The sequence below is a fragment of the Columba livia genome, chromosome 5, assembly GCF_036013475.1.
Source record: "Columba livia isolate bColLiv1 breed racing homer chromosome 5, bColLiv1.pat.W.v2, whole genome shotgun sequence".
NCBI lineage: Eukaryota > Metazoa > Chordata > Aves > Columbiformes > Columbidae > Columba > Columba livia.
This window is the reverse complement of record NC_088606.1, coordinates 41757491-41777538: the sequence shown is the minus strand read 5'-3', so window position 1 is coordinate 41777538 and position 20048 is coordinate 41757491. Positions and strand designations below refer to the sequence as shown.

At 48.5% G+C, this 20048-nt stretch overlaps 1 protein-coding gene across 1 annotated transcript; it reads right to left on the bottom strand.

The window, feature by feature from the left end:
- Positions 1–12491: 12491 nt before the first annotated feature.
- On the bottom strand, positions 12492–19398 carry RHOV (ras homolog family member V). Its single transcript, XM_021287525.2, has 3 exons — positions 19004–19398; positions 15643–15701; positions 12492–15303 (listed from the first exon to the last, which is right to left on the bottom strand). The coding sequence occupies exons 1-3, from the start codon at positions 19197–19199 to the stop codon at positions 14863–14865; spliced, it is 696 nt and encodes a 231-aa protein (XP_021143200.2). The 5' UTR covers positions 19200–19398; the 3' UTR covers positions 12492–14862.
- Between the last annotated feature and the right edge of the window lie 650 nt (positions 19399–20048).

Here is a 20048-nt window from a genome sequence, read left to right as displayed (position 1 = left end):
GATGACTGACGCGCTCATGGCAGCGCATCTCGGCCACCTCTCCTCTGCAGTAACACCCCCAGCAAACAAACCCTGTTTTCACAGGGGTGCTCTGCGCCTCGGTTCCCAAGTGCAGTCACTGGGACAACTGGGCTGTGGTCAGGCGGCGGGCAGGTAGAACCGGTACCCAAGGCATGACCAGGCTTGTGCAAACTCTAACTTCCTATTGCTCTTGTTTTCCCCCCTCCCCTTCACTTTCCCATAAACTCTACCTTTGTTTGACTCCCAGCACTCCCTGATTGCCTTTTTTTTTTTTTTCCCCAGAGACTTCTGATATGCATTGCGAGATGTCTGGAACTGCCAGACCGTGTGGCACAATCCAGATATCACAGCATCAGGCAGGCAGATAGCAACTTTCTGCAGTCACAGAAGCACCATATCGCATCATATCTCTCTGTATGTAAATGAGACCCTGTAAACTTTCTGCACCAGACGCAACGGTGTCAGGAAAGGAAGTGGTAAAAAATTATTCCGGTTTGAACCGCTGAGAAGATTTTTGGCACTGTGCAAAGCACTCCAATAGCAGTCTGGGTGGGACACTTGCAAACCTTGCGGAAAGCACAATAGGAACCCTAATAACTGAAAATGTGCCTTGGCTGCAAAAACAGCCTTCTATTTCAACTTCAGTTGAATGTCCTGTAGCAAAATTCAAGATAAGAAGAAATGTTCACCCCATTGTATCTATGTGAGACCCCCACTCCAGCTCGTAGGTGTGGGAGATGTCCAGCAGCAGCATGGAGGTAAAAATGACCTGGCTGTCTTCTCACCCATCTTAAGGGTGCCTTTTATCTCCTTGGAGCAGAGGACAAAACAGCTCCTCCTTGATATGTTCAGAGCTTGACTAGCCATCTCCTTGTGATCAGAATGCTGCCTCTATTACATGGGTTTGGGGCTGTCTGCTGAGGTGCTGTGCCCCCAGCCCTAGTGTCTTGGGTCAGTTTTTGTGAGCCCAAACCTGTGGGTGGCTGATGGGGGCAGAGTCCTTGTCCTAGCCCAGACAGTAAGGAAATCAGCTCTCTGCCCAGTTGTCCTAGGAAAAAAGTGACGATTGTGAGGCCAGACCCCTGACCAAAGACTCTGTTAGGAGGGAAAAGCCAATGCATAGGTGCTTCTCCACACTGGCCATTGAAAGCAATGAGACAAACCATGTTCCGTTTCTAACCAAGTCTATGCTTGTCTCTGTTGCAATTAGAGTGGAGTAATACATGTTGCACACAGTATGGTCCAAATTTCTCATAGAGATGAGTGTTGTGGAGCTGAGCAAAGCTTGGGAGCCATCCCCAGCGTGATTGTAATTGTAACGTACAGCAGTCCTTTGAAACTGCTTTTGAACGTGGGGCTGGAAGGGGCCTCGTGACTCATGTCCACTTACCTTCTATTTTAGACAACTTTGTCATCCAGTAGTTTTCATAAACAAAGACATGCTCAGTCTTCAAGGGGAAGGGTTTATCCTCACACTTCTCCAACTGAAAACCTCTCCAGAATCTCCAGGCTCTGTGGTCAAGAAACCATCTTCTACTTTCCAATCTGTCCTGACTTTTGTCCAGTTTGTACCTATGAAATTCGCATCAAAAACTGCTCTTTGCTTTAAAATTTCCTTTTCTACCCCTAGCATGAGCAAGCTGAGAAGCTAGCGCAGAGGCTAGCCAGTTGCTATGTCTCACCCTCTCCTTGCAGTTTGTCCTGAACTGCAATAATTCATATATCTGATGGTTAGAGCATTGGATCTCCTAGCTCTGTACAATTAGCAATAAATTGCACAAAATAAGAGAGATTTCAGAAATCCTTAGGGTATTTAAGGAGGCTGAGGCTTGCTGATTCACCCTAGGACAAATCAGAGAGACTGCCCTGCTGCCCAACATCCCTGTTCCTCACAGGTAAGGGAGTCAAAGAGGATCCTGCTGTGGCTAGTGACTGTTTCTAGGTCATTTGTTTGCCAGTGGTACTCAGCCAAAGTTCAGACAGGGCAAGAGGAAAGCAAAGCTTTGTGTTTTCATGAAAAAAACCTATATTTTAGCATAGCAAGATTTATTTGTTAGTTTAAAAACCCCTCTGTTTTCCACCTCCTGAAAATGGCAGAAAGCACTTCTGCAACTTTGCAATGCCTCTGCTGTCCCCAAGCTTTAAAGACTTATATGTTGTCTTTGCTGAATTGAGACAGCTATTTAAATCAGCGATAGGGACTTCACTGATTCTGTCTGCTTCATAGGTACAAAAGAAAGAGATCATCCCAGCTTTGAGGAGTTTATTAGCTGATGCAAGCATGACCCCATGCCATCTAAACCTCCTGGAAGCAAGTCAGATTGATGCTCCACTGATAAACGTATCAGCAGCTGAGGAGCTGTGCACAGTGAAGCTCCCATAATTACTGACTCCGGTTCAAAGGCTTTTATGCAAAGGAACAACGGGCACCAAAACAGTGTTGCAGCCGGTTATGCACTGCAGTGTTTTGCTGTGATGGAAAGGCTTGCCCTGTCAGACAAGCCTGCTTTTCATGTCCCTGTCCTCTTCACAACACAGAGGTAATTCCTACCAGTAAAGCGACTATTGTCCACCTTTAAAGAACAGGAGCTGGGGATGTACACACTGGCTAAGGAGACAAAAACAGGTTTCAGAAAACAGGGAAGTGCCAGTCAAAAAAAAAGAGCTGTTTTCCTCATTGGAAATCTGTCCCTATTATCAGAAGATTTTCCTGTCACCGGCAGTGCCCGAGATGGAAGTGACAGCTCATTTGTTTTACCCTCGCTGCCAACAGTTGAGCACATATGTGCATGTTGTGAAGGAGCGTGCAGAAGACGTTTGCATTTTTGCCTTGTGTCCGTTTTCCCTCTCTGCTCACTCGGTTGAGATTTGAGGCCTTTAAAAATAAGTCTCCCTTCAGCGTGATGTGGGAAACTCTGCAGGACATGTGCTGCTGCCCAGCCACCCCCTGCCATTTTGGGGTGCTCACCAAGCTGCTCTCGCTGACGTCAGAAGCAGCTTCTTCTTGTGCAACTTTGCAATCAGTGGTGCATATTATGACCGAGCAGCTTCCTTACAGCCAGAGCTATATTTATTTCACAGGGAAATGCTTTGTGTAAAGCAATTGTGCCCTGCTCAGTCAGCACTGATGGGACAGGACTCTGCAGGCAGCACCCCATGTGTGGGGTGAATCCCCCCAGGAGTTTCCTAGCCCCTGTGAGAGCCAGGCCCTTTTGCAGCTTCCTAGATTTTGCTTCTGCACAAAACTAGATTATCCCTTAGTGACTTTCATCTCTTTACTCAGATGTGGTTTATTTCAGGTGGTTGCTTTTCTTATTGCACATTTTCCCTTCCCAATCCCAGAACACAAATCCAGTGTATTTGCACAGCAGCCCCCCAAGCCAGACCTACAGACAGTGCATCTGCATTATTGCAGAGCAGCAGAAATCTCTGCTAGCTGATGGGCTTCTTGGAGGGGAAGGGAAGAAATAGACGGGGAGTGATCCTCATGGAGTTATCCCAGTGGACACCCATCACTTCTCCAACTTCATTTCATAGTATGGTAGGTGCGGTGCATGTGAAATGCTCTGCTTCCTGACCAGACTGGGATGATGTGCTGGAGGTTTGTGTTCTTTTAAACAGGCAGATTTCTTTTGCTCTTCTGCAAGCACTTGCTTGGAGCACTGGAGGTACATGCAGGTTGGTGGGCCAGGAGTGTGTATTTGCAGAATCAGGATCTCTGCAAGGTTGATGCAGGCTTCAGAGGGGAGGATGCCTTCAGCCAGCACTCACAGAGAGTCTGTGTTGTCATACTGAGCTTAATAACAAAAATATTTTGGGCCAGTATTATTTTGGAACCAGTACTATTCAATATATTCACCAACAACTTGGATGAGGGAATAGAGTGCACTGTCAGCAAGTTTGCTGATGACACCACGCTGGGAGGAGTGGCTGACACACCAGAAGGCTGTGCTGCCATCCAGTGAGACCTGGACAGGCTGGAGAGTTGGGTGGGGAAAAATTCAACGAAATATAACAAGGACAAGGGTAGAGCCTTGCATCTGAGCAGGAACAACCCCAGGTTCCAGTACAAGTTGGGGAACGACCTGTTGGAGAGCAGTGTAGGGGAAAGGAACCTGGGGGTCCTGGTGGACAGCAGGATGACCATGAACCAGCATTGTGCCCTTGTGGCCAAGAAGGCCAATGGCATCTTGGGGTGTATTACAAGGGGGATGGTTAGTAGGTCGAGAGAGCTTCTCCTCCCCTTCTACTCTGCCCTGGTGAGACCACACTTGGAATATTGTGTCCAGTTCTGGGCCCCTCTGTTCAAGAAGGACAGGGAACTGCTGGAGAGAGTCCAGCGTAGGGCAACAAAGATGATGAAGGGAGTGGAGTGTCTCCAGTATGAGGAAAGGCTGAGGGAGCTGGGTCTCTTTAGCCTGGAGGAGACTGAGGGGTGACCTTATGAATGTTTACAAATATATAAAGGGTGAGTATCACAAGGACGGAGCCAGGCTCTTCTCGGTGACAACCAATGATAGGACAAGGGGCAATGGGTGCAAACTGGAACACAAGAGGTTCCAGTTAAATATGAGAAGAAACTTCTTCACACTGAGAGTGACAGAACACTGGAACAGGCTGCCCAGGGGGGTTGTGGAGTCTCCTACTCTGTAGACATTCAAAACCCACCTGGACACCTTCCTGTGTAACCTCATCTAGGTGTTCCTGCTCTGGCAGGGGGATTGGACCAGATGATCTTTCGAGGTCCCTTCCAATCCCTGACACTCTGTGATTCTGTGTGATTTATTATTAAGTAATAATGACATAAATGGTAAAAAAGTATCTGCCTCATATGTGCGTAATATCAATAGATTTCACTTTCCAAGTGCTATAGCTTTCTGAAACTCAGTTTCTTTTCTGGGACATATATTTTTACTACTTTGGAATACTTCCAGCAAATATTCTAAAATAGGTTTTTGTTATGACCCACACTGAATCCTAGGATTTCGGTAGGACAGAAAACTTTTCCTGTAGGAAATTACAAGTCCTTTCTCTCCTAAATGAAAGACACAGCACGTCTGTTTGTCTCTGAGGGATCTCTCTTGCCGTAGAGCCAAGGGATCTCAAAAGAGATCTCCTTCCAACCAGGGCTTTTTTTGGGCATCAGAGCTGCAAGGACTGGAGATGTGACTCGTTTCTTCTCAGCAGGAAGGCGGGAATCCTGGAGATGTCCAAGTCAGGAGTGGTCAGTGTGGTTGGTTTACTCCAAGGTTCATCCAGACCGGCTGCTGAGAACAGGCCGGGGATCCAGCAGCCCTGGCTGCACTGCAGTAACTGGTCACCAAAACAGGACTCTTCCACCCAAAAATCCATTGGAAAAAGCTAATCTAACAAAATGTGAAAATGTTGGTTAGATAATTCCTAGTCAGAACTAGCCTGTAACCCTCTAACCATTTCTACCTGGTGAGGTCAAAAGACAGGGACAGGGAATACACAGGCTTGGGTAGCAGTTAGGGCTTGCCCCTTGCCAGGAGAGTTTCCCAGGCGAGGAATGACCGAAGGCAGCTGAGATCTCCAGGCAAAGGAGATGTCTGGAAGAACCTCGCAGGGGGAAGCAATCTTGTGATCTTGCAGTGAGTCACCCAAGGCTCAGGTCTGATATCCCTGCCTAAAGAGGCAGAGGTAATTGCCTCTGATGAATGCTGGCAAACCTCTGTGAACTCCAGTGAGGATATGAAAGGACTGACATGCCTCTTTGAGATGGGCGTAAGATAGAATATAGGCAAGTGTGGGAAGAAAATTAAGCTGAGATGTAGTTTTTAATTACCAATAAAGCCATGCTTTAGGATGCATGGTAGAGAGCAGGACTTGATCTCTTCCTACTCTTTTATGGTCCTAGAAAGAAGTTTAGGGAAGAGCAACCAGTGTCTGCTGGAGAGTCCCATTTGTAACATTCAAATGTTTGTGCTGCCCCCATATCCTCTCTTGCTGGGAGGCTGCAATTATTTAGACCACAGATGTGGCCAGAGATTTCCAGCAGGTGCCAATAAAACATGGAAGGGCAGCATCCATGAAGTCAGCATTGATATTTAGCAGAAGCAAAGGCACCTTCACTGGCTGAGCATTCATTTGGATGAGGCAGGAGGAAGGCTGGACTCCGGAGTGTGCTGTTCCCTCTCCGTGAACACTCTCTGTGCTCAGCAGCTCTGCTCCAGTCTCACCTCTCACCTGACAGCTAGTGGCAGCAGGAGGATTTCAAGCCCCTCGAGTGCATATTTTTGCACCTGAGGCTCTGTCTGCCTCTCCAGTTGGAAGCGTGACCAGAGCTGGGTGGAGGTGAGCTAGCTTCATCCAGCCACGTTGGGTACCACGACAGCCTGGCAGCACAGACATCAACATGGGCTCGGGTACGCCTGCCTGGGCCATCGGCTGCTCACCCAGAGACCCAGCTTTCCTGCTGCTCTTGTCTCACTGGTCTTCACTACTAAACTGTGCAGAGGTCTCTCAGTAGTCAAAATGCCTCTTTCTCCTCTCCCCATCCTACAACACAATAGATTCAAGGTGGGATGCTGCTTCTCCACCCATAAGTAGAGCTCATTCTGAGTCTTGTTCAGGAACAGTTCCTGCTCCTGCTGCGCTCCCAGACCTCCTGTGTGGTGTCCTCTCGTCCTCCTGGGCTGTGGCTGTGCTCAGATAGGCATGCCTGTGCTACAGGCTCTGGGTGGAAGCAGTGGAGCCAGACATGAATGTCCCACATTCTGCATTTTGGGTCCATTTCTTTATTTTTCTCTGGGGACTTGATAATACTAACTATATGAAGACACAACATTTCATTTTCTCTCCTCTCCTGCTGCATCATCAAAGTGGCATATGTACCATTTAATGAGAAATATATGTGGGGCTTACTTGTATTTATCTCCTGATTTTCCACACCATGGGGTTTCAGATTTTGTTCAATAGCTATGAAGGCTGGAGACATTTGCTCTAAATGAATACTGAATTTTTCCCTTAATTGCTTGAGTCCCACAGTTGCAGCTATAATCACAGAGTTTGGTTTTCCAGATCTCTCTGGAACTTGCAGAATGTGATAATGGAGACTGGTGTCTGGACATATTTCAAGGCTTTTGTCCTGTTTTGAGGTCTAGGAGAAGTGCTGTGGTGTTCCTGGCAATATCCCTTCCCCTGCTATGACACCCTGTGAATACCAGTTACTAAATGTGTATCACACCCCATGAAGGGGAGGGAGCTCCTTTTTGGGAATGCAAAAAGGAATGTCATTCACCCAAAACCGCACAGGGAAATGATGTTAAAGCTTGGGTTAGCACTTACAGGCTTCCAGTGACCTAAACTGTATTTAGACTTTCCTCTCTCTTCTAGCACCTAATGTATTTGTCATCTGGAAAGAGATGTTTGGACGTAGTGAATAAATGCTCTGCATGGAAAGACAGGATGCTGCTATTGCTGATACTCACAAGGCAGCCAGCCAGATGCTGCTGGATGTCCTGTTCCTCCCAAGGAATGGTTGTGTTTTACTGGTCAGCACAGAGTCCCTATATTTCAGGCTTAGCATCCTTTGACAGGAGTCTTGTACATGTAAGATTTAGTGTTAGATGCTAATAACTCTTGTTATTCTACAAATCTATTTGGCTTACAAGAAATAAACTCAGTCATCCTATGGAAGTTATCACAACATTAGATATCCTCTCTTACCCTCCTTTCAGATTATACACTGCTGCCCAGATAATATTCCAGGGAGGCTGACATCTTTCGTCTGCTCCATGTTATTAAAACCCCTTAGCAGGAGGAATGAATATTCATCTCTGCTATATATAGCACCATGCGTATTACTACCCACAGCTGGGAGTACAGCCCGGGTGGCCACGCTCGGATCTGTACGGTTTGGTTTTTGGAAGCTTTTTTTTCTCTGTGGCTGCCGCATCTCTGGCTGGCTGGCAGTGTTGGGGCTGTGTGAGCAGCCTGCCGCTCTTCTTTCCTGGCAGAGGTTTCACAGCGTTTCAAAGCCTCTCTCCAGTGCGGTTATTAAAGGCTTTTGTTTATCTTGTGAAATCTGCCCTGTGAATGCTGACACTGGCTGAAGTGCTGGGAGAGTTTCCCCGACTCTTCCTCTCGCTGTCTCTCACGGGTCTATTCCCATGAAAATGATCTCAGGTGTGCCGTGCGTCATAAGCCCGCCCCGGGCACTCTCTGGTTTACTGGCAGGGAAGATGAATGTGCAGTTTCTGAAGCTCTGCCCATAGCTCGGTGCTGCTCCTGCCCCCCAGCCTGCAGAGAGCCAGCCCAGCGGCACTGGCAGTGGCGGGCACCAGTCATCCCCAGGCACACGCTGCTCCCTGGGCAGGCCGCCCAGCAAAGGGTTCTGCAACACCATCTGAAACCTATTTTCACTGCTCAGGCAGCATTTTCCCAGCCTCTCTGCTGTCTAGCCCTGCAGGGATGCAGCCTCTGCTGGGAGAACAGAATCCTCCCACGATGGGCCCTGCTGCAGCACGTGATGCTGACTTTTCCCTTTGGATGAGAAAGCACCTCAGTCTGCAGGGCTGGGGTGGTGACGCTCGCCGTCAGCAAGATCCCAGCTACATCCCTGGTTCTCCCTGTGTCCCTGTTGCCACTGAGCTATGTAACCAGGTTTTCACCTGGAGAAGCAGAGGGTTAAGCTTGGTGGCAGGGTAAGACACTTACAGGCACGGTGGAGAAAGGGTAGGCCTATGGTCTGAGTGTCCAGAGCCCTCCCAGATTTCAACAGTGGTGATGACAGCACCAGCACAAGTGCGCCTGGCCTCTTTGAAATCACCAATACTGTCCCAGTGCCACCATGTCACCAGCACAAACGTGGCAGTGCTGTCGCCTGGGTGATATGGGAAGGGAGCTTTGCTGTCCTTGTTTGACTTCTTAACCAATGCTCTCCCATCCATCCATCCATCCATCCATCCTCCTCTACAGGACAGTGGAGGTGCCTCCAGAGGAGGTTGAGCTCTCCCACTCTCACTGCCAGTAGAATCAGGTCCCACAGGTGGGTTCCTGCTGCCAGCAGGGCTGGGGGAGCAGCAGAACCCATGCCCTAGCCAGAAAGCCAGGCTTGGCTCCTAGGCTGAGCAGCTGCTGGTCCTGCAGCAGTGCCATCCGCACTGCAAGCCTGGCAACTGGCTTGCTGTGTGAGAAAACACGGAAAGAGAGATTTACCTTGAACCCTGGGAAGCCCATGTATTTTCATTGTATTTTAATTTTAAGAGATTGTCTGCCCCGCCCAAGATTATCTCATGGGAAAGAAAAGCCTGGCTCAGTGACTTGTGGTGAAACCTGTCCCGCAGCCAAATTTCCCCGCACCTGATGTTCCTCCATAGCAGCAGAAACCAGAGTATTTCAGCTCACAACAGTGCCCCAGGGGCAGTGCTGGGGGTGAGGTGATGGAGGGGGAGGATGGGACCCACATCTCCTCCTGCTCTTCCAGAACAAGTCCGGCAAGTTCAGATGCCGAGTGGCTCAGTCCGGGAGCTGGAAAGGGCATGGTGTCACCCTGGGAACGGGGATCACGTGGGGCTGCAGACGAGGGAACCTGTCTCAGGGATACGTTGAAACATACCCTGCTCTCTTGCACAATAGGTCTTTGCAAGTACAATGCTGTATTTGTATGGTGGGAACGGAGAGCCCAGGGCTGGACTCCGCAAAGGCATGAGTAAGCAGCTTCCAGGAGGCCCAGGTGCTGGCTAGGCCAGCTCTTTGATTCTTCTCCTGGAAGCAGATGCAGACTGGGAGCTAGGTCTTGACCAGCATCCTCCAGTACAGAGAGGACAGTCTTGGAGCCATACTGTAAAACCTGAGTGGTTTCTTTCTACAATGCTTTATCTCCTGAGCCCCCTACAGAGTGATTTAGCATGAGTCCAAGAGAGGCAATGATGTGAAGGAGAGCTAAGGTCTTTAAGCAGACCAGGCGGGCCAAGGGTGGCCTCCTGGGCACAGAGGACTCTCATCAGGGTTGGAAGAGCAACAGTCTGTTTGAAACACAGGCTGCAAGATGATAAACATTTCTTGTGGTGCCAGTGCCTGTTTGAGCTTCTGTTTGCTCCTGCTCCTCTCATGTTCCCATGCCACCCTTTGCAAGGCCACAGAGAAGACCACAGGAGGGGACCAGCCCAACCCAAATCAGGTGCAGGAAGGCATTAGGAGCACAGCTGAAGCAAGCTATTTACACTACTATTACAGCTGGGAAAAGTCGAGCCAGACCCTGCCTCCAAGCTTGAAGTGGTTACCTAATTGATAAATTGCCTTAAACTTGGGGCAATCTGAAGAAAAAGCTAGTTAGCACCCGAGGATCAAATTGGGGGGTGTTAAAAAGGTGATAACGTTGTTAACACAATCATACCCCTCTCAGGAAATAAGGGAGGGTGCTGTTCCCTGGTAATTGCATTTCCACAGAGTTCAAGCACAGCCAGGTTCCTGCTGCTGGACTGTGTCAGCTCCCAACCTGGTAAAAATTTAGCCTGTACCTTCAAAATAAATAGGACATAGCCTACAGGGCATAAAGGTCTCCTGAAGGGACCTTTCAGACTTGCCCTTCTGGCGCTAGAAGGAGTCTACATTGAGTCAGATGAAACTTGGTATTATTCTGGGGATTAATTGCCAGTCAGGGTTCAGTGGAAGCCTGGGAAAGTTTTGCCAGCTGGGAACCTTCTTGGCACAGCTAAGCACATTTAGGGTGTGCTCCTTACAGAGAAAAGCAACAAAAGGGTCCTTTCCACACTGCATTCCTCGTGTTGCTGACACCTGAGCTCAGCTCCTTTGGAGATGGCAACTGAAAGTGGCTGGTAGCGCACTGACTTCACACAGAATTACAAGATGTAGAAGGCACCTGTACTGAAGCACCTGCAGTGTTGCTCATGATGATGGGAAAGCTCAGATTAATTACTCTGCTGGATGCAGGACTGTGCAGGAGTCTGCTGACCAGGATCCAACTCAGAGACCTGAGCAAGAAAGAAGGTACTAGAGAGTTTCTACTCTATAGGCACATGTTTTTTTCTAGCATTTGACGCTGAACTTTGCACTAAGGAGCAAGTCAGATCAACTAATCATAAAGATCCTTTCTGGCGTTAAAGTAAGTGGCACTCGAGTGGAATTGTGCTGGTCTAGTAATGGGCTTGGCCAGCTTCATCCAGCCTGGTGGGGTGGTTTGTGTTAGCAACAGTCTCCCAGGAACTCTCCTGTGCTCACAGCATCATCGGAAAATACAGGTTGGTCAAGCAGCATATGCAATGCAGAAACAAGCCCAAACTGTCCCAGAGCCAGGTAGCAGCACAGGTCCAGTACTGCATCATGGAGAGGACTAGAGCAAGCTTTAGAGATGCCTCGGGTGGCTTGGTAGGACACTCCATGTAAGGAGATAGATTCACCCCCACCCTCAGGAGCTCAGCTTTGTTCAAGGATTGCAGGGAGCTTTAGGATGCTTACTGTGCACAAGACAGGATATGGCTCAGTGGAATGACTCACTCCCCCGTAAAGTTAATTCACACTTTGCTGCTATTTCCATTTACAGCTTCTTCTGTAAGCTTTAATGCTGGGAAGCTGCAAACCTGGGAGCTGGCTCCAAATAATCGCACAGGTCACCTTACATCAAGCAAAGAGCAGACTGCAGGAGGCCAGTGGAGCCTGAGACTCTCAAAAACAAAAAAAGAAAAAGCACACACACAAAAAAAAAAAAAAAAAAAAAAAAAAAAAAAAAAAAATCCCAAATCACATTTTATCGTCAGTATTTTCCTATTCACTTCTGGTTTCTGAAGGACATTTGCTCATTACCCCTTCTATACTGTAGTTTTTGTCCATTTTCTTTCCTACCTCTCTGCTGAGCTACCCCAGCAGCATCACTTCCCAGCCCTCTGCCTTTGGAGCAGCTATGGGGCCCCAGATGTGGACAGACAGGAGCCCTGTCCTACCTGTGATGCTGATGATAAGGCTGAAAGGATGAGTCCTATGAGCTATCTCGAATAGAGCCTTTGTGTCCTATCTGGCATGGGCAAAGTTTTTCAGCACTTCAGCAGTGTTTAACTACCAAGTTAAGTTATATCAGGCTGGTTGCTAAATTACCCATCAGCCTAATGACAGAGCAGCAGGCTGTTATTAAGGCTTCAAATGCCAGGTCCTACATGGGCTTGTCACTTGTCTCAGTGAGTGCTGGGAGGGCCTCCTAACTGGTCCCTGGCTGATGGCTTCTGGGGAGAGGCACTGAAAGCCTTGGATGTTTGCTGCTCCATCCCCCTTGGCAGCCTCCACCCTGAGTGCAGAGGAAAATTAACTGAGGCAACAAAAGGGTCTTGGAAGGTTTCAGCTATGATGGGATTTTTACCATTGCGAGTGGGGGTTAGGATGTGGAGGGACAAGTGAGGCAATTTTCCCCTTATGCTATTGTCAGTAAAATGGAATAACTCCTCCTCTATCCTAAAGCCCAGCTTATTTTTCACTGAAAAAAATACAAACACATATTGTGGACATTAAAAAAATTTATTTGAACAAATATTAGACACAATCACAGAGGAAGAAAGCAGCTCTCAGTACAGTTTCTCTTCCAGAGTGAAATAATCCCTGTTTCATACGAAGCTACTGCAGGACAACCCTTGTTCTCTGCAGCAGGAGGGGAGGCTGGTGTTCTCTCCACCCATGGATTTGCTCCATAGCAGTATGGCAAGCTCCTCAGCAGGTCACACCCCAGCCCTCAGTCTCACAGGCTAAAGAAATGAGTGAAGACCCAACAAACAAACTGAACTGATGGTACAGCAAAGGTAAATGTACAGGTAGGAAACACATAGGGATGCGTTGCTGAGTGAGAGCTTTGTTCTGGAGGTAGGTCCTGCCTAGAGGAGTGTAGGACATGGCACCACCGGCTACCGCTTATGTATGCTCTGTCTCTTTGGACTCCTCACTGGAGCCAGATGGCATTTCAGCTTGGGGAGCCCTTTCAATGTTTAGCTCATTTTGACACACCATCCTTCTCAGGTCTCTAAGCCCTACGCTACAAGCAGCTCCAAGGCTGTGGGCCACGTCCCTTCGCAAGAAGACTTGCCCACCTCTTTCACACTGTAATATTGCCCAAGGAGAGAGCAGGCTTTTCTCACATCCCGGGGACCACATGAGCTGTGCCACAGAGAGAGATGGTTGTGAGAGATGTTTGGATCTAGAGCCATGCTGCATTACTTTCATTTGTTTTATTTACAGGCCCACTAGCTCAGATATGCTTGCTTTTGGTGCAGGGCAAACAATCCACAGCTATGTCCCCTTCTGTCACATTACTCCAGAGCATCCCCCAAGTGATGGGTCATGGCCAGAAAACACCCCAAGTATTGAAACCATTGCTTGACAGACCTGTCACGCTCTCTGCTACATAAACCAGAATGAAATGTCTCTGTGAAACAAGGTTTAGTTAAGTTCTGTAATAAAATGTGAATAGACTCACTGGGAAATTAATCCTCTGAAAAACAGGTGAGAGGGGAACAGAGCATAGTAAATGTTTTTCTCTGGTAGGAACTTCATAGATTTCCTTTACTTTTGATTTCAGCAGATCAAGCAGTGACTTTTAAGAAAAGGAAGCACAATAAGAAGCCCTGAGCCCTCTGTTCCTGTTCTGCAGCCTCAGGAAGAACAGTACAAAGTAAATTCTGTTTTCCTGTATAGATCTGAAACTGAGGATTTTACTGACCAAGAGGAACTCTCTCTCTCACCTCCTCCTTTTGATTCAGAACATAATGTATAAACAACATGACTTTGAAATTGAGATCACTAGCAAATTTTCCAGGTCCCTAGAAGACTCCCTGAATATTAGCGTCTCAATTAAGTAGAATCACAACTTTCATTTAGCAATGTTCATTCTTCTTTCCTTCTCCATCTCCCTTTCTTCCTTCCATCTCTTTTTTTCCCATTTTTATTCTCTTCCTTTTCTTCCTTCTCTCTTTTCCTTCTGTTACATGCATGGCTCTCCATCAACATTTCACCCCTTGGTGGTTAGTGTTACAAACCCTTCACTGACACAGTTTCACCTCTGCTAGACAGAGCCACTCATCACTGTTCTTCACCTGTTCTTTCTCTCAAAACAACACACACAACAAAGGCCTTTCAAAATAGGTCCCCAAGTTTACGACTGCCTCTTCAGGTAGGACTGTAGCACTGGCACCCACTGGACTACAGAATCCTCTGAGAGAACATTTTGTTTAAAGAACTATTGTAGGTCCCAGTGCATTTTCTCTTCAGCCTGCTAGTGGCATTTATTTAGAAAAAACCTTCTCAAGGGTACTCACAATGCAGAGCCTTTAAGAAAGAGCACTGCTTTTTCACAGCCAAGTGACTTCAACCTATTTTGGCAAGCAGAATCAGAGAGGGAACCCAAGTCTCGTGTTACCAACTCACAGTTGCCTGTAACTGCCCCTACCTTACTCTCTGCCAAGCCTGTAAATCAGCCAAAACATAAGCAGACTTCAAAAGTCCCTCGCGTTTATTATGCTGCATCAGAACTCTGAAAGCATGTTAGCTTTGGACAGAAATCTGGTCATTTGGAACACGGTAAGGAACCTGCCTGTTCTGGGGTACTGAGTCTTGGTGTAGTAAAGGCTCCCATTAGTCTGGGACAATACAGACATGTCCAGCAGGTACTTATAGCTGCATGGACCATTCCACATCCTGGCAGAATGGAAATCCAGTTCATGTCTCCTGGGCATCAGATACTGGAACCCAGCAAGAGCCAGGTTTCCAAGCCCACCAGCTTATCATACCCTCCTTGCTGGGGCCATAGGAGCAGTCACTCCAAGAAGGTGCAGAGCCAATAATGGCATTGAGTGTTTCTTTTTCTCCCCACTCAGAGCAGCTTCAGACAAAGCAGAAGAACTTTTTCCAGCGGCACTTGGAGAGAGTTTTGATGCCTTTGGCAGTCATCTTCTTTTCCTGTCGTGCTTTGTGCTCAACACCGCTGACTATGGCCATGTCAAAAACTTCTTTGAGGTTCTTCTGGGTCAGGGCTGAGCATTCCAGGTAGGCTTCAGCCCGGATTTTGTCAGCTAGACCTTCTGCCTGGGGCCGGGGCACGGGCTTCACATGGTAGCGATCCAGACTGATAAGGACATTGACATCGTCCCGCAAGTCTGCCTGTGTCCCCACCAGCAGCACTGGTGCCCGGGGGTTGTGAGTTCGTATCTCAGGGATCCATTTCTCAGTAATGTTTTGGAAGGAGCTTGGGTTTACCACACTGAAGCAGACAAGGAAGACGTCGGTGTCAGGGTAACAAAGTGAGCGCAAGCAGTCAAAGTCCTCCTGTAGAAAATGGAGGGAGGGGGTAAAAAAACACAAAAAATTCTTCACTAGACTGATCTTCTGACAGCATAGTACTGCAGTGGCTTTTTCACATGTTAACTGGGACAGCAACATCCTCAGAGGCAGGGTATGGTGCTGACTTTGTGGCAGTGCCACAGTTCCAGCACAAGTTTCAGAGCTGAAGGAGTCTGTCATACCCCTGTCTGTGACTGCCACACCAGCAAACAGCTGGACTAGGGGATTTCCTTCCTTCCCAGTTAAACACTTCATTCTTCAAAAGCCTGCACAGAGACCGGGTCAGATAGGACCAGAACTGACAGCTGCTTTGATAGAGCTTACCTGTCCAGCAGTGTCCCACAGCTGGATCCGGACTGGGGCTCCATCCACCAGGACTTGCACTGTAGCAGAAAGAAAAAAGCATGAGTCTAAGGGAGCTGCCCAGGATACACACGTGCGCTTATACAGTATTTTTTCCAGAGCATCCTGTTTTGTGTCCCACTGAACAGACATCCTGAAGTCACCCAAGTCTGTCCTCCTTGCTGAGCATCCTCCCAAACCTCACAAATCAGCTGAAGCGTGCACTGGAAACATTAAGATACCCACAACAGGCTTTCTGATTTGGTTATTCATCAGCTGTTTTGGGCTCTTTTCCAGGGTTTTGAAAGAATCATTCCGTATTACTGGACCCTTAGCTAAATGATGCCCCCTGAGAACAACTTGTTCTTCCATAACCCGAGAAAACAGATAAGGATAAACACAGACAACTTCAGCAACATGTGCCTAGCTTTTTGGCCCAGGGTGGAAGTTCATATCAGTTTCCACTAAAGAGCTACTGGAGATTTTTCCCATCTGGGCCAGAAATGTGGCCTTAAAAAAAAAAAAAAGAGGTGTTACTGTGAGTGTCCTGGCTAAGGAAAAGCAAAGACCAAAACCCAACTTTGAAATGAAGAAGTGAATAAGGAAACAGCGATGAGTGAAATCCCCTTCAGAGACTATCCACACACTGGAAAACTGCTGAGTTACACATGTAAGGTCTGCTCCCTTTTCACACCCTAATCACAGTAAGCCTTCATGTGGTATCAGCTGACTCAGACTGAGGGCTGGCAGGACCTCTGATGGAAACCTGGAATGAAACTGATAGATGTTTAAGTGCACAAACACCACAGAGACTGGCTGGGAACCTAGGAAAAGGAGAGAGGGGTTAGGGGAGCTGGAAATCACTTGAAAGTCCTGACAAAGCAGATGGGGCTGTGCTCTGGCAAATAGAGGCAGACATCCTGGCTAAGGTGACAATGGGTGGCACTTGACACATGGTAGCTAAATGCACTCCCTGTGCCCAGGATGAGGCTTTATTGTCCTTTTTGTTAAAAAAAAAAAAAAAAAAAAAAAAAAAAAGCCAACAACAAACCACAAACAAAACAGAAGATGGAACGATCTTTTGTGGTTCTTGAAGTAATCAGCCAGGTGAGAAAAGTGATAGGAACAACTGACATGGTGAGTTTAACACAAGTACTTGGAGGAGATCACTCCTCCCTGAAAGCAGCTTGTGGAGGAGGGAGACACAGACAAAAGATGAGCTTAAGTCTGGTGGGAGACTGAAATTGATGGAAAAACCAAGGGGTGGGTGCATCCAGCACAGCGCCACTCCTCGCGGCATAGCTGAAAGTCATCGTTCCCTTGTGACTGGGAAACAGTTGGGCCCCAGAGGAGGAAGAGAAACCTGTTCCTGATCAAAGAACCTGCTAGATCCTGACTTGATCTGCAAGGAACTGGGCATTTGCCTTTCTAGTATCTGGTTTCTTCTGTCTCACAAATGTGCTAAGAGAAGGAATTAACATCCCTGAAATGTTTTATAATCTTCAGAAGAAAGGCATCACATATATTACCTGCTGCTCCAGTGCTTGCACAAGGTTTTTTTGTACCTGCTGCTAGCCTAAACTGGGCTAGAAACCCTGTGACAGCCCTCCCAATACCACCCTCACAAGGCACACACCCTCAGGACTAGGCTGAGTGTCGGGACAACAGCGAAGGGGCCGGCAGAACAGGACAGCCCGGTGGAGAAAGGGCACCAGGTACACTGCTCTGCCTGGCAGTGACACCCAGCAGGACGTGGCAGACAGACAGACATGGGATATGGCTGGGCCACAGTCTCAGAACCATTCCTCAGATAACACAATACTTTCTTCCATCTTCTTCAACTGGTACTGGCATTGCAGTGCCTTGACCATAACTAGGGTTAGGATGTAAACTGTGAAGCTCAGTTCAGCTGGCAGTTTCAATTGCAAGTACTCCTCAAGAGCAGAAGGAATTTGGCTGAAATTTCTGATATGGATCTTGAACTGTGCTTAGTGAATTCAAGGAGGGACTTTTCTCAAGTTTACCCAGGTTATGTGTAGGAGTGGGAAGGGAAACTTCTCTGTTCTCCCAATAAGCAGAAAGTGAACTTTGGAAGACCTGCTTTTATGTTTTTGATTTCTATCAGTTGCAAATGCTACATGCCTCTGGATCAGGCTCAGTACTTGGACACTTGAAGTGGGGCTAAACCCATGTGCAGCTATCTTCAGATTACTTGCTGCTAATTGGGCAGTCTCTGAACTGCCTCCAACTTTCTGGATCATTTTACTATGGATTTGCCCTATGCAAAAATGTGGAGGCTAAGGAAGATAATGTCAAGCCTCTCTCAGCTCAAAACTGCACACATCAGTGTAAAGGAGCAGAGAGAGCAGCAACCTGTCCCCTGGAGGACTTGAGGGCTCCATTCATCTGTTCCCAAGGGACCACTGGACTCATGTTCCCAGTTCATCTCCTCCAAGGGACAATGGAAGAGCTTGGAGAAGGTCAAGGCAAGGCAAATCAACAATTCCCAGTGTAAGAGTGAGCAACTGGGGGGACAGTCAGACAAACAAAACACTCCCTCTAAGAACCCCTGAGACTATGACACATTAGAAGTCTTGTTCCTGGTCTGACTTGAACCCATTTCTAATCTACTGATCTGTACTGTCATGTATTGTTGTGTTTCTTCATATCAGATGAAGATCAGAAATCTTTCAAAGGGCTTTATATTTTCCTGGGGTTTATATTAGAAACTGGAGCACAAAAGGAGTGGAGGACAAGAACAAAGATGGCATTTACAAAAGTGGAAATTAATGAGAACTCATCAGCTGACAGAGAAGGTGATTCCAGCTAAACTTCGAGCTCTTCAACTTTTTGGCAACCTCAATTCAACGATAACTTGAGTGGACATATGGGCAAAAGGATGTTTTTGCTGAGTATCAGTTGAACATAGAAAGCGTACAGTGCAATGCTGCGATGTTTCTGAAACTAAAAACCGGCACCATCAGAAAACAAAGTCCCCTCCTATTTAGCGACAATAACACCACAAAACCAGGAAGGTGTCCACTTTCACAGAACTTGCAAACCGACTTGATACATGCCCTGTTGACACATAAAACTGCAAAATGCAGGACTTCCACCTGCTAAACTTCACAAAACGCCCGGGGGACTCAGACCGAGTTGTAGAAAACGCCCTTGGGCTTTGTGTCCCCAGGCTGCGCTCACCCTACACCCGCAAAGCTACCTCCGGTAGCCCGTCCCACCGGGAAAGCCCACCCAGCCCCCTCGGGAACACCGAGCAGGGAACCCCCCGCCGCCTCCCTCGCCCGGCCGGCCGAGGCACCACGGAGCCCGTGCGGGCGCCTACCGGAGAAGGTGTCGAGGGCGGTGGGCTGGTACTCGTCGGGGTACCCGTTGGTGGTGTAGCTGACGACCAGGCTGGTCTTGCCCACGGCGCCATCTCCCACCAGCACGCACTTGATGCCCAGCTCCGGGCCGCTGCCCCGAGCGGGGCTGTGTCTCCGCAGGGCGGGCGAGTAGTCCAGCAGCTCCTGGGGGGGCATGGCACTGGGGACACCGGGGGCTCGGCGGGGCTCAGCGCGGGGAGCGGCGCGGCGGGGCCGCTGCCATGCCTGGCCGGGCGGGCTGCTCTTGGGGCTGCGCGCTGCCGTGCGGTGACACCCACTCCGGCCCGCCTGGCACTGCTCCTCATCGCTGCACCTGCCGCCCTGCGCCCAAAACCGGCCCCCATTTCCCTAGTCCCGCCCCGGCCCGCCCCGTCGGGAGGGCGGCCCGGCCCGACCCGGCCCGGCCGTCTCCTCCTGCCGCCTCCCCCCCGGCCAGAGCCTGATGCCGCGGCCCCGTTCGCTGCCGCGGCCCCCGAGCAGCGCTCACTCTCGGGATTTCGGTAGGATCCGAGTGCTCCACCCTACTCCATTTTGTGCATCCAGAGGGGAAAGCCGCGGTCCCCCACGCCCCCTTTTTATTTTAAAAAGAAGCCGCGCTGATGTATTTATTTCCACTGACCGGTAGCCCCCCTCCGGAGCACCTGTGATTTCTGAAAGAAGGGAACAAAATCAACGGTGTTGGTCAGTATTGTGAGGGACAGCAGAAAACAAATGACAGAAATACATCACTTTTGTTAACTACATGATTGCCATTACCGAGTTCCTCTGACCCAGCTGAGCTGTTGCTACATGCTGGCAAAAGCCACAAAGTGTATTTTCCCATGACATGCGCAGGGGTTCCCATTCTACTGCCTTTTTTCATATTCACCTCCGGTAGCTCACACGCTACACTGTGCCCTCGGCAGTGGAGAAGATGGCTCCATCCCCGCGCTGGGGAGCTCACTGGCTGAAGAAGTACAACTAAATAAACAGAAGAGTGGGAGCACACCACTTAAAAGCAGAGAT

Bases quoted from the DNA above. Each gene is read 5' to 3' on its own strand.
- RHOV (XM_021287525.2), bottom strand. From the start codon at position 19,199: ATGCCCCCCCAGGAGCTGCTGGACTACTCGCCCGCCCTGCGGAGACAC. The intron at 15,702-19,003 runs GTAGGCGCCCGC...TTTCTGCTACAG, and splicing joins CGCCCTCGACACCTTCTCCG to TGCAAGTCCTGGTGGATGGA. The intron at 15,304-15,642 runs GTAAGCTCTATC...CATTTTCTACAG, and splicing joins TGTGGGACACTGCTGGACAG to GAGGACTTTGACTGCTTGCG.